General features: G+C 45.0%; 1 protein-coding gene across 1 annotated transcript in view; it reads left to right on the top strand.

Moving 5' to 3' along the window:
* Nucleotides 1-14,588, top strand: part of LOC138246184 (CD209 antigen-like protein C) — a 202,237-nt gene that overhangs the window by 37,636 nt on the left and 150,013 nt on the right. The window contains exon 3 of the mRNA XM_069200511.1: nt 6,827-6,898. Coding sequence (XP_069056612.1) covers nt 6,827-6,898 — 72 coding nt within the window. The remainder of the gene's footprint in view (nt 1-6,826; nt 6,899-14,588) is intronic.

Below are 14,588 nucleotides of genomic sequence, written 5' to 3'. Positions count from 1 at the left end.
TGCTGGCTTGCAAAATAGGCATGGTACATTAGAAAAGGCTGATGTGGTCGCAAAAGGCGAAATTTGCCTTTTGCAACCACAAAATCGCGTTGTACAGCGGGCCCTGGATCTATTGGCTTTGACAATGGTTGTTTTCTATTTGACCCTCTCCATGTGATTTTCCCTATTTTAATTATTATATTATTGTTTCTTTCAATGTGCATGCCAGCCAATGACCATGACTTTCTACTTCCTAGCACTCTTCTTTAGAAGCATTTTGTCTGCAGACCTGTAGGCATAAGAGGACCAGGAACAACGAATTGATATTTAACTAAAACCCAGTTCACCAGCACATCGGTCCTTGTCAACTCCCTGCTTAAGCTGGTAGAGTTGGGGGTTCCCTACTTGACTGCACTAGACAGATGGCTTAACAGCTCTCCTCCCACTGCATCCCTCACCCAGTGCCCGCCACAGGAAGAGGTCTGCGGTTCAGATACATCGTGCCTCGGTTGCATGTGCTAGCACGACACGCGCTGATTGCACAACAGGTAGTTGCGAGATGTGTTGTAATCAGCTTTTTTCAGTAATGTGCATGCCCTTCTTATGATCTTCACTTCCACCCACAGCACTCCTCTTTTATAGTTTTTATAGTTTTTCAATTGTCATTTAAAACGCATTAGCCACGTGGCCAAAATATTGCCACCATGTACTTGATAAGAGTAATTAAGGGCTCGGCTTTGACTTGTTGGTTAAATAAATCCAGGCAGTATTATAAATGGGTAGAGCTACTAACTACCTGCATTTCATTAACTTGAACGAGGATTTGAACTTTTGAACAAGAGTAAATTACATTTAATGAGAAAGTATCTGCACTTTTCAATTACAATCAGGGATTGTGAGTGCCTGCACTTTTATTTAAATTTCCAGCCCAGATTATCGGGCCAAAATGTCAGTTGCCTGGCCTAACGCTCTGTACATTAGGACACACATTTCACAATCAAGCTAAATATTTAAAACCTACTAGGAGCAGAACATCTGAGGAAGGCAGTTAAGATTTCATTTTGGTTATCTTTGGTGAAATGGTTCACCTGTTGAATTATTCACAACTGCAGTGCAATATCTAAGCCCATTTACTTACCTTCTCTGTTTAGATTGACCATCCTTCTGAGAGATCATAAGGGATTCCAGTCGTTGTGTCCATTCAGTCCTTGGGCTCTCTTTTGAGGGATCAGACTGGAGTGCACTTTGCACTGTCTGTTAAATCCTTGGCTTCCCTGCTGAGATATGTCACCGCCCGACGAATGAGACACTGTTATCAATGAGTTGTAATGACTCACCTCTGTTGAGTAGGTCAAAGCTCAAAGAAATGAAAGGTCAGCCTGCTGGATCGCTGTTCATCCAGGCCCTGGCCTCTCTGTTCAGAGCTCCCAAGTCTCTAAGGAATCGGAGTAGAGACAGGGTCTGTACCATTCAGTCTCTGGCCTGGTGGTTGAGAGCTGTCACCTTTCTGGCTGATCAGAGAGGAGTTTAGGATTTGTGCTGGTTCACTCCCCAACATGTCTCTTAAGAAAGACTATAAATCTAGTGATCACAGCCTCCATACCCATTTAATTGAATGGCACTCTGCCAGTTCAATCACTGCTACCCCTGTTGAGATGCATCGTATCTTCAGATGATCATAGTAGAGTTCAGGTTATGTGCCCACAGTGGCGGACCGTCCTTTAGGGTGGAGGGGCCACGCCCCCCCACCCCATCAAGAGTGTCTGTCAGGCTGAACAAAGGTCAGCCTGACAGACACTCTTCATGTTCAGGTCAGGCAGCCAGGAGTGAGCCATGCGCGATTTGCGCAGACTCCTGGCTGCCTGAGCTGAACTTTGCTGGGCTGAGGAGATCACAACCCCTATGGGCGTGACCTCCTCGGCCCAGCAAAGGTGCCTCGAGGCCCTCCCCTGGGTGACGAGGAAAGCGTCACCCATTGACACTCTCCCTGGGCACTTCAGGTTTAAGCCCTGAAGTGCCCAGGGCGAGTGTCAATCAGTGACACTTTGTCACAGAGTGGAGTGGGGTCAGCAGTCTCACTGACCCCATCCCACTCTGTGACGAGGCTGGGACTGCTGCCTTCCCTCACTGGCTGACCTAAGGTCAGCCAATGAGGGAAGGCAGCAGTCCCAACCCTCCTGGGACCTGGAGGCTAAAGGTAAGTGTGTGTGTGTGTGTGTGTGTATGTATGTGTGATATGTTTTACACTGAATGTTTGGTGCGCACGTGCATGTTTGAGTGTTATGAGTGTTGTTAATGGATGTGTGTGTGTGTGAAAGAATGAATGTGTGTGATCTTGTAAAATGAATGTTTGGTGCGTGCGTGCATGTTTGAATAGAATGAGTGCTGTTAATGGATGAGTGTGCGTGCGTGCGTGTCTGTGTGTGAAAGAATGAGTCTGTGTGTGTGTGTTTGTGTGTGTGTGCCCCGCCCGCCCCCTCCCAAAGCTGTCGGCCGCCACTGTGTGCCCAATCACTGCTTGGCCTCTAATCAATCCTTGGACAATACAGATAAATAAAAGGTATTACCTATTAACTATTCAGCAATATGTACTTTACAGAAATCAACGGCATAAACTTCTAAGTTGACTCTCTGTGATTCAAACATATAGGTTATATAGACAATTTTGAAGAAAGCTCTTAAAGTAGTGGATGAGTTGGTGGGAATGCTTACAGAACAGTAGAAGTTCAGACGACATGACCCTTGCATCCCCCTGCATCATTGCACAGACTTCTAAAAACGGCCTTGTAGACAAATGGAATCTTAACTCCTTCATGTCATTACTGTATGGTTACTTGGGTGTTACATATGTACCGCATGCATTTCTATGAAGAATACCTTGATGCCTCAACCAAACTGCAAAGGGATTAGCCAAGTAAACCTCATTGAAACTCAACTCTCTCCCCACTTGCTTAGCAATCAGATGTCCCACACTTAGCACAAGATGTGTTCACAATGCAGTTAATGAGACATATTTTCTTCTAAGCAGAAATTTTGGGAGTTAAATATCATGAAAATGGCAAATCAAAAACTCTACAAATCTCTAATTTGCAACTCTTTAAATTTGGAACATTGCTTGTAGGAGTCTAATTTTGAAAACTGTATCTTTTTGTACATGAATGAATGCATTTGTCACAAATCAATTTGCTACTTCATGAATTGAATTATAGTTGTAACACATCAGTTCATCTATAAACTGCATAAAACAATTATTTTCAGAAAAAATGCCTTGTCAATAGGTTGAAATGCATAATATGTTACGCATCTGCTGGTTCGATTTTGCACAAATACCATTTGCTAAGCCACTGCCACTGTTATGCGCCAACGTAATTTTCTCTCCAGCTAGTGCTCATGGGCAGCTATCAGCTGGGCCTGTACTACAGATAGGAGACAGTGCCCTGGTCACACTTTTAAATGGTTGTTGTTAGAAATGGGGTCTTTGGTTGGCAGTCAGGTTACCCCCTGTCCAAGCAAGGACCCTCGCTCTAGTCAGGGTAAAAGAGAATCACCCTCAGATAACCTCTGCTTACCCCCTTGGTAGCTTGGCACAAGCAGTAGGCTTAACTTCAGAGTGCTAGGTGTAAGGTATTTGTACACACACAGTAACTTAATGAAAACACTACAAAATGACACAACACAGGTTTAGAAAAATATGAACTATTTATCTAAACAAAACAAGACCAAAACGACAAAAATCCACAATACACAAGTCAAGTTATCAATTAAAAAGCTAACACTATTAGCGTGAAAATGTACCTTGGGTGCATCAAAAATAACCCAGCACGGGCAAGTGTGCGTCAAAAAGGGCTTGCGGGGTGTCAGGTCGGGGCACGTAATTTCTTCTCTCTGCAGGAGAGTGATGCGTCGATCCGGTCAGCACTCTCGGGTCCGTACAGGCCTTGCATTGTTTTTACACGCCCAGCGGTACTTCCGCCGGAAATCCGGCCTCACGATGATCCTAAAACCACGCAGCGCGGGTTGCATTCTCACCAGCCTCCGTCAGCGATGCTGCGCCTCATTTCCCCACCTCCGTGCATCGATCTTCTGGTCGCATTGCACGCGAGCTTCGATTTTCAGCAGCAAAGCCGGCGGTGTGTCGATTTTCCAGCCGCAGATCGGAGTTGCGTTGATCTTTTCCCCTCACGGCGTCCTGTGAGTGGATTTCTCCCTCTTAGGCTGCCAGCTTCTCCTTCCAGGGTCCCAGGAACTGGATGGGCACCAATTGGCAGAGTAGGAGTCTCTCCAGAGACTCCAGGTGCTGGCAGAGAGAAGTCTTTGCTGTCCCTGAGACTTCTCTAGATAAAATGCATTTTTAAAATTGACATGCAACGCACGCATGCTCCTTTGGCATGTATACGCCTTACATGCCCTGAAATATTTTGGGGGGGTGCAGCACAGGGGGCCTTAGGCCCCCAGCACCCTGGGGTTTTGCATTTCCTAAATTGCAAATTCCAGTTAGGAATTTGCAATTTGGGAAATGCAAAAAGTTCGCAAATATGGGCCTACAGGCCCATAGGTGTGAATGGGGTCTGTATCGCAATTTGCGATTTGGTAATAGCATTTGCGATTTTTAAGAAATCACTATTACTGGATCGCAAATATGATACATTGCATTTTGCGAATCAAAAATAGCGATTTCTTAAAAATCGCTATTTCCGAATTGCAAATGCCTTTTTTGTTACATCTGGCCCTATATGTCCTACATTAACCATACACTGCACCCTGCCCTGGGGGCTACCTAGGGCCTACCTTAGGGGTGCATTACATGTAAGGAAAGGGAAGGTTTAGGCCTGGCCAGTGGGTACACTTCCCAAGTCGAATTTACTGATAAAAACTGCACACACAGACACTGCAGTGGCAGGTCTGAGACATGATTACAGTGCTACTTATGTGGTTGGCACAACCAGTGCTGCAGGTCCACTAGTAGCATTTGATTTACAGGCCCTGGGCACCTCTAGTGCACTGTACTAGGGAGTTATTAATAAATCCAATATCCCAATCATGGATAAGACAATTACATACACATTTTGTAAAGGAGAACTTGCACTTTAGCACTGGTTGTAAGGAAATGGCTCCCTGTTGCAATTACCCCCCACTTTTTGCCTGATACTGATGCTGACTTGACTGAGAAGTGTGCTGGGACCCTGCTAACCAGCCCCCAGCACCAGTGTTCTTTCACCTAAAACGTACAATTGTTTCAACAATTGGCACACCCCTGGCACACAGATAAGTCCCTTGTAAAAGGTACTAGTGGTACCAAGGGCCCTGTGACCAGGGAAGGTCCCTAAGGGCTGCAGCATATGTTGTGCCACCCTAAGAGACCCCTCACCTAACCCATGCACACTGCCATTGCAGATTGTGTGTGTTGGTGGGGAGAACAAGGCAAAGTAGACATGGCATCCCCCTCAGGCTGCCATGCACACAAAATACTGCCTGTGGCATAGGTAAGTCACCCCTCTAGCAGGCCTTACAGACCTAAGGCAGGGTGCACTATACCACAGGTGAGGGCATAGCTGCATGAGCAATATGCCCCTACAGTGCCTAAGTCTATTCTTAGACATTGTAAGTACAGTTGTGGCCATATTAAGTATATGTTCTGGGAGTTTGTCAAAAACGAACTCCACAGCTCCATAATGGCTACCCTGAATACTGGGAAGTTTGTTATCAAACTTCTCAGAATAATAAACCCACACTGATGCCAGTGTTGTATTTATTAAAAAATGCACACAGAGGGCATCTTAGAGATGCCCCCTCTATTTTACCCAAATGTTCAGTGCAGGACTGACTGGTCTGTGCCAGCCTGCTGCTGAAACAGAGCTGGGAAACAGAGGTTAAAAGTTAAGGGAGACCACGCCAAGGATGAAAAGTCTAACAGTTGTGCCATTCACAGGCTGGTTTGTCCGTCCTCATATTCTAAGTGGGGCATGGATCCTGATGCAGGCAGCTGCTGTGAGTAAATTAACCCAGGGGGATGCCAGCAGTGTCCCTAAGACTTTTCTCGCCCACAATAACTATGGGTTACTTCTATATGTCAAACATTAATTGTGCCCCCTGATAGCTCCTTTGCATCTCTGCCCACATTCTGTACTATGCAGTCATGGCTCGCGGGGGAGGGGGAAGGGGCGGCTTGGCGTGTGGTGGGGTTAGGGTGGGGACACCAAAACAAATAATAAAAATGTAACTTTTTCCTTTGTCGCGCCACTCCATTCACTCTGCTCCTCCGTCACAGGCTGCAGGCAGGCAAAGGCTCCCAGCCTGCCCTGCGGCCAATCCTGCTGCTGCTCAAAGCCCAACTATGTCTTGGGAACACCCAAATATGTCTGGTCTGGTCCCTGGACGGCCGGCCAAACATACTTGTGCACTGAAGGGGAGTGCTGTGCACTCCCTCTCCGTCCATGCCATGCCCGTGGCCCCACCTACTTTTACAAAAACAACATAATAAACCTAGTTTATTATGTTGTTTCTATAAAAGTTATACAGCTCCTGCTTCTGGTGGGGGGAGGGCAAGGCTTCTACACCCTAGTGGAGGAGCCACCCCTGGTACTATGTCGTGGGTGCGAGGGAGGTGGAGCAAAATTTGGAATGGCACAATCAATATTACAGAAGGGGTTGCACAAGCATTAAAGTGCCCCAGGGGCACCAGAAGTAGGATTAGACACTCATTGTGCCCAGTGGGCACTTTTTGTAATATGACCTCTCGCAATGACTAAAAAGTGGGACCAGATGTCTTCTGAATATTACCTAAATATATTATGTTTGCTATCGCATTCTGCTTCATAAAGTACATGAACAAATTCTCTCTCTGTAGGCAAGAAGCAAGACAGCGCAAGACTACAAGAGTTAAATATGGATATGTGCGTCAAGACTGGTATCCAAAATGGTAACTGGCTGGTAATTTACTAACTAACTGACTGTTGTTTATATAATATGTTAGAACCACACTATCATCTTCCCAGCTCCCGAACACATTGTCCTTTCTGCTCAAAACTTTTAGATAGTTAATTTCTTTTCCCATTCTCACATACAATAAAAAAAATTAAACCTGACAGTCTTGTGGCCACATTTTATGCCTGCCTTGTTACTCACAGTTCCTGACTTTCTATGCAGATTTACACTCAACTTATATACACCAGCTTCTGAGTTGCTATTTCTTGACGCCTTAGCCAGTACAAACCCTGAATGCAGTAACCAGTGCAGCTTCTGTACCCACTGTGTTGTTATGTTATGCAGATTTGGTGAGTGTACTATCACCAGGAAGGGTATGTTTGCACTGAGCAGGTTTGAGTCCTGCCAAACCTAGGGGCAGATTTATGAAAAGCCCCTTAATGCCCCCGTATCCCACCATGGAAGCACCGCATTTAAAATGCGGCACACCATGGTGGTAGTTAGGGTTACTAGCATCATCATTTTTTTACGCTAATCCAGAAGGAGTAGGTCCATCTAAGTGTGTGTCCTTGCATTCAAATGTTGTTGAGATGTTGTTGGGGGACCGTGTCAAATACTGCAGAGAGATTCATGAGTGTGAGGGTCACTGTGTCTTCTTAATCAGGAGTCATGCACATGTCATCCGAGGTGCCGATGAGGGCAATATTCATGCTGTGGTTGAGACTGAAAACAAACTGAGTGATGTTGGGGAGTTACGGGTCACTGCCGTATTTGGTAAGGCATCTAGTGATGGCTTTCGCTAAAATCTTGACTGGGAATGCTGCCAGGGAGAACGTTCTGTAGTTAATGAGTGTTGAAAAGTCCACACATGGTTTCTTCAGGAATTGGAGGACAGTTTGTGTTTCCAAGCATCTGGAAAATTCACTAAATAGGTATAGGCAGTCAGAATGGGTGGGAGCATAGAGCTGTTCGGTTGCAATCCTCTGAAGGAGGCATGATTGGGGCAGTGTTCCAATGGGGTCCCGGAATGGATCAACTTCACGGTGGTGACTGTTTCTCCCTTAGTGATGGGCAATGTTGTTAGCAGTGGTTCTTTACATGAGATCAGGAGGCATTTGACAAGGACTGTTGGGTCTAGTTGTGGGTTGAATTTGCTGTAATGGAAGTGAATTAGTTCCTGAAGATCTGATAGCAATTGTGATCAAGTTGGACACATCCAATAGTGAGATGAAGTCCTTCATGATGGGGAAGATTTCTTTGCTTCTGTTGGTGCTGTTAATAATGTGGCCTGCCAAAGTGGCACGTTTGATGGTCCAGCTCATTGGGTAGTAGCATCTGAGGATAGATTTGAACCTCCTCCTGTCTGCATTGTCATGGCTCATTCTCTATTTGCACTCCAGTTGTTTGCAGGGGTGTTTCTGTTCCATCAGCCTGAGTTCGGCCATGTGCCAAATGGATTGGGGTCTAAATCTGATTGTATTTCTGTGTTTGAAGGGAGCCAAGAAGTTGGTAAAGGAGGTGATCCAACTGTTGAATTTCTTGATGGCTTTTGGGAGGCTGTTGTTGTGTTCAGGTCAGTGGATGTTGAGAGTGGTGTTCTAATTCTTGTCAGTGATGTTGTTCCACTTTTGGAGGCTGGTCTGGTGAAAGTGCATGTGCACTGGACGTGATGAGTGTGTGTTCTCTCCAAGAGAAAGGCGTAGGCTTGTTGACTTGGATGCTGTTGAATGTGGTGAAAATAGGCATAGGAGAAGTACAATCTTCTCTTGGATAACCCCCGATCTAGAGCACACACCTCAAATAAATGTCAGCCACTCAAGTGCAGCATTGTCCAGAGCCTCCACTGGCACCTCATCCTGCTATTGACTGTTGTACATGTTTCTACTCTCACCTACTGTGAAACGCCTTCATATAAGACAAAGTGCATTAAAAACAGAAAAGAAAGTCTTTATGTTACAAGTGAAGACATTTCTTCCACTTATATTTATTGCCTACTATTTGAGGAAAAGACAAAGGTGTTTTGAGACATAGATTTTTCTAATCTCTGAATATGTGCTAAATTGTATATTTAAACAAAGTGCTTCATACTAAATCCCTCATTACGAGTGGATGCGCAAACACCTGTCCAATGAGGTGTGACAATTATAAGGGATGATTAGAGTGATATATCTGCCACAATTGATACCAGTCCCCAGCATAGCAGCATTTATTGTGCGGATAACATATCACCAACTGAGCCACTTGCAAAGAAGACCTGGGTGTTTAACTTCTTTCTCTTATGCTTTTTATGCTTTTCTCTCTTGTTCATGCGGAATGGGGAATTCTGGACTGGAAGACATGGGTGCCTTTGCCCAGTTAGTCAACTCAGCTACTTGATCACATTAGCAGATTGTTAGTGTTCTTTTGTGACATGCAAAAAGTTAGGAGCACTGCTTGTTGATACCTGACTGCCATTCAGGAGAAGTCAAAGGTACCACATGCTACTCTTTTTCTGCTTTTGAGTATCCCTGGTGTTATCATTAATGTATGAGTCTGGATTATGAGGGCTGGGGGGTGTGAGGGCTGGGTGGGTTAACAATTAATGATTGCTTACTACATTTCCACTCATTCTTCTTATCATAGCCATTCATCAGCAAACTGGAGGGTGCTGTGATGCAAAGAGTAAGGCAAGGATCAATCATGTGATGTCATCAGTGGTAAAATAGGGTTTCGCTCAATGTCACTGGAGTTTTGAGGACCCAATAAGTTACATATGCATGTGGTATTTCTATAGTGCAAACCTAGCTAAAAATAACAGAGAACTGGACAGGGTCAAAGATAAGCATACAATCAATGGGTGATATCAGAGATAGCTGAGTTCTCAACAGTTGATGCAACTAAGGAGGCGTGACCTGGCTTTCCTAAATTGGAGCAGGATTGGGGTGGTCCTAATGCATATGGGGATGTTGTTCCAGATCCTAGGATCATAGATGGAAAGGCATACTGCCTTATTTTTTATTTTTTAAACTTCTTAGCCTGGAGTCTGATGACGTCTTGGCTGTTGGTGTGCCAAGAACTACCCGAGATGGGGAGTCTGTCTGCAAGATAAGTCATGATTGCTTTGTAACTTATGCAACTAGTTTTGGGCTTGGTGCAGGCTGGCAAAGTAACCTGATTGACATCCTTCTTGGTGGGTGTAATGTGCAAGCCCTAGATGAGACTTGAGGTGCTGACTTCTCTGGGGTGACAAATTCAAAGAAGACTGAATGCCTGATTTAGAACTCAGCGGATGGGTCACTCAGTCACAACGATGATGGAAATCCCATCTGCTGGAATCGAAATCCCATAGAATATAATGGGATTTAGATTTAGGAGGACAGGATATCCTTAACCATTGTGACGGAGTAACCCGTCCGCAAAGTTCTAAATCAAGTTCTAAGTGTTTCATTTGGAGATATCAAGTAGTATTGCAGCATCTGCCAAGTTTGGTGGCTTTCCTGTCTGCCCCCTTTCAGTTTCACAACTTACTTAGAGGACAAGAAATCAAGGTGTTTGCGATGGTGGAGCCTTGGCTGTGTTTCTTATCAATAAAATCTGCTCAGGAGGCCTACTGCCATAGAACTACCAGCTTCAGAGGGTGAAAGGAAGTTAAAAGTGTTGTTCTATTTAGAACTTTAGAAAAAGAGCCACCTTCAAGTCCTTCAAATAGCCCTTGTCTGCTCCAGATTTACAGGAAACAAGCACCGTGGTTGAGACACCTGTTCTATTATTGAAAATGAGCAGAGCTTTTAAGGCAAATTTTGTATTTGAGCAAATGGAATTCACTAACATTCCACTCCCAATATACAACGCTGACTTTCTTACATTGATTTTGATAATAAGGTGTCACTGACATGCCTCAACCAGTTACTGAAGATGCAACCCTGTACCCTGTCTGTGACATCTTTAATGCTCCAACATACACAATCTCACTCTTAAAAAGGACCCAGCCACAGTTACCTTCTGTAATCTAATATCACATCCTTGGATGAGTGCTAAAGATCCTAGTCACCAGACGCACCTATTTCCGTTACTTGGTGGGCATAATATGATGGTAAAAGAAGCCCTTGTCCGTTCTCCCATTACAATTCTCACCTGGTCTATTGGCACAACTGGCTCTAGGTTGAAGGAAATACTACAAATCTAGGGATCACTGAAATACTTCAAATCTTTCACTAGAATTCCATGATTCTGCGTAAAACAATTTTATCATGTTTCGATCTAGACTCATCAGGCAGATACTTGGCTTTATCTTTCAGAGAGGGATCACTGACAGATCATCAGAACCAAAAATATCACATGCACAGAAAATTGAGGATCATATATATATATATATATATCAATATTTTTATGTATATACACACACACACGAGGTACATACATGTGGAGTTATATATAGTAAAACTTTACCTACCTGTAGAAACTTACCTTCACAATATTTTTATCCTCAATATTCTTGATACAGTATTTTGTCCCACAATATTTTTGGTTCTGCTATTCTGTGTAAACATCCCTAGGAAGAGAAATAATCTTACTTTGATGACAACACATGACAACACATCTGAGGTGCCTGGACCCAGCTAGCGGGAGAACTTTCTTCAAGACTGCACATCTGCAGTTGCCTTCTACCACCTTGAACACAAATCCTGAAGCATCTTCTACCACCTGGAACATGAATCCTGAGCCACCAGCTACCACCTAGAGCATGAATCCTGAGCCACCTGCTACCAACATAAGCATCAGTCCAGAGTCAGCAGCTACCACCTGGAGCATGAATCCTGAGCCACTTGCTACTCACCTGGAACAGGAATCCTTAGCCACCTGCTGTCACCTGGAGCATGAATAAAGAGTTTTCTGAAGAGGAATTACAAAGAATTCCATGGTCATGGCCAACATGGTGTCCGCAACTTAGAACGGTCCTTGCCGACCACCCCTAATCCGACATATATCCTCATTTCCAGCAGCATCTCTGAGATTGCAGCCCTGCTGCCGTTAAGGTGATCCTCACCTGTGGAGACCTGTTGAGCTGTTGGTTTTATCCCCTCGGGTGACTCAGCTCCTGCAGCGTGTTCACGGGTGAGACCAGTCCTGGTTCACTGTGAGAGTCTTTAGGTGTCGCCCCCCGAGGTTGTGCTAGGAGACCACCATAAGCATGACCATAATCCATTCTTGCCGAAAGGGACACACCAGACACAATGTGAAGAGGCGGGGTGGAGCTTGTGGAGGATAGAGGCCTCTCCACACAGCCTAATCAACATCACCCTGTGAAGGATTGGGTCTCATCTGCATGCAAGGTTGCAGCAGGCTTCAGGGAACATCCGAGGCTGCTCGGGCTGATCTGTGATGAGGCTCCCGGCTCCTGTGCTGGACTGTACAGCTCTGTCCCCACCTTTCTGTAGCTCGACCCCCTACCCCTGACTTGGACAATGCAGTGGGGATAAAACTGTTTGTACGAGATAGCGAGGAGAGATCAGCGGCAGCCTGGGGGCCACATTGCATTGCTGGACTGTGAATGAGGGTTTGCATCACACACCATTCTGTCGATTAGGCCGCCCCTGCCACACAATTGTGATTTGTGAAGCAGTTAGTGGGCCATATATATTGCAGGGGCCTTTCACCCCCACCATAACTTTCTAACTGATCCGACCAGCATAACAGACAGCTGGACATTGGCTCAGTTGGACGCCCAGGGGTGCACTTAGGGAGATCTGAGCTAGAGGAGACAGTTGCCCACCTGCCTAGAAGGAAGTAGGGTTGTTGGTTGACTGGGGTGAAAGCCTTGGTCAAGCAACAGCCCCACTCCCTTACAGGGTGAACCACAAAAAGTTACTAATTTAACCTATGCTTCGCCCTGGATAGCTTGGTACAAAAAGCAGTCAGTCTAAACTTAGATGCAATGTTTTAAGTATTTATGCAGTACACAAAGAGCAATCTGATGAAAACACAACCCAGCAAAAAAAACACACTAATTTAGAAAGATTGCAAAACAATTAATACATTGTTTGACACCAAAACCATCAAAATACAATTAGTAGAACTGGAGCGATGCATTTATAAATTTTAAGGTTCAAAATAGCAAGTCCTCAGTTTTAGAAAATGGCCACCTGGGCACCTTCAGCAACACAACCAAGGGTCCAGGAGTGGATGGAAAATACTTGGGGGTTCAAGACTCACTCAGGCTGCTGGGTCCAGGTGCAGGTTCACAGTGGTGGGAGCCTATTATGTCCCTGTGGCTCTGAGCAGAAGGCCAGCTAAACTTGCCTTTAGAATCTCTTCTGAAGTCCTGGGTGCACATAAAGGTGCAGGACTCCACAGCAGGGCTGGCATCTGAAGGTTCCAGGCAGGCTCCAAGCAACAAAACCATCCTTCTATGTACAACAGCAGTCAGGTAGAGTGCACAGAAGGTCACAACAGCCGGCAGACCTTCTGCAGGTCCAGTAGTGAACTGAGGAGTAGGTCTGAGAGCTCTATTTTTATACCCTGGCGCCCTTCTCCCAGAAGTTGGGAAACGTTTCCAAAAGGGTTCTCTGATGTAACAGAATGTACCTGCCTCCACTGCCCTGGCTCCCAGCTGGCTGCACTGGCAATACAGGGTCATTAAGCTTATTGTGTGGCAACAGAGCTTAGCCTATTGAGGTTTAAGTGGGGCTGTGTTTAGCTCCGTCTGCCATCATCAGTTAATGGGCCATTCAGGCTCTGCTAATACCACCATCGTGTGACTGTCTGGGGTGAATTCACAAAGTCTCAACTGTCAGTTACTCTTAGTCATGTGTCCTATGTCAGACTTTCTAAAAGTGGCAATTTCAAAATTGTAATGATAAATTCAGCTTTACCATTAAAGAGGGCTTATCATTACAAGTTCATACATACCAAACATGCCATATCTACCACCTCTGGTTTAGCTTAATAATTATAAAAAGGAATTCTCAATATTATCCTATGGGAAGGGTAAGCTTTACAGTAGTGAAAAAACAAATCTGGGACTTCTTCACTACTAAGACGGGTAAAACTAAAACATACATGTCCTACCTTTCAGTTGCACAGCACCCTGCATTATGGGCTAATTAGGGCCTCGCGTAGGGTTGACTTATATGTAATAAAAGGGAAGTTTAAGGATTGATAGGGAGTTTTAAATGCCAATTTGACAAGATAGTGACACGCTGCCTTCAGGTTGCAATGCAGACATGTTTTAAGGTGCTCCTTAAATGGTTGGCACAATAAGTGCTGCAGGCCCACTGGTAGCATTTAATTTACAGGCTCTAGGAATATGGTATACCATTCTTCAAGGGACTTACATGTAAATTAAATATGCCAATCAGTTAAATACCAATCAAACCATGTTTAGGGAGTGAGCACAGGCACTTTAGCACTGGTGAGCAGTTGTAAAGTACACAGAGTGCTAAGGCCAACAAGCAAAAATCCAGCAAAAAGTAGTAGGAGAAAGGCAAAACATTTAGAGGTGACCCTGTAGGGAGGGCAATTTTCAACACAAGGGTCAAGGTAAAGACATCAGAGCTGAGACATCATACCAAAATAGAGAAGTTCACCAGGCCTTTAGTGTGGCAGGCCTTGGCCAGTGGGAGGCGGCCGCCCTCATGAATCGGAAACCTGGGGCACTCAGCCAGAGGCAGTCTTACCTGAAAATGTCCTGCAGGCCATTCAGGCTA

Source organism: Pleurodeles waltl, chromosome 7, assembly GCF_031143425.1.
Source record: "Pleurodeles waltl isolate 20211129_DDA chromosome 7, aPleWal1.hap1.20221129, whole genome shotgun sequence".
In the NCBI taxonomy this organism is placed as follows: domain Eukaryota; kingdom Metazoa; phylum Chordata; class Amphibia; order Caudata; family Salamandridae; genus Pleurodeles; species Pleurodeles waltl.
The sequence above is the reverse complement of the archived record's forward strand: the minus strand, read 5'-3'. Positions and strand labels throughout refer to the sequence as shown.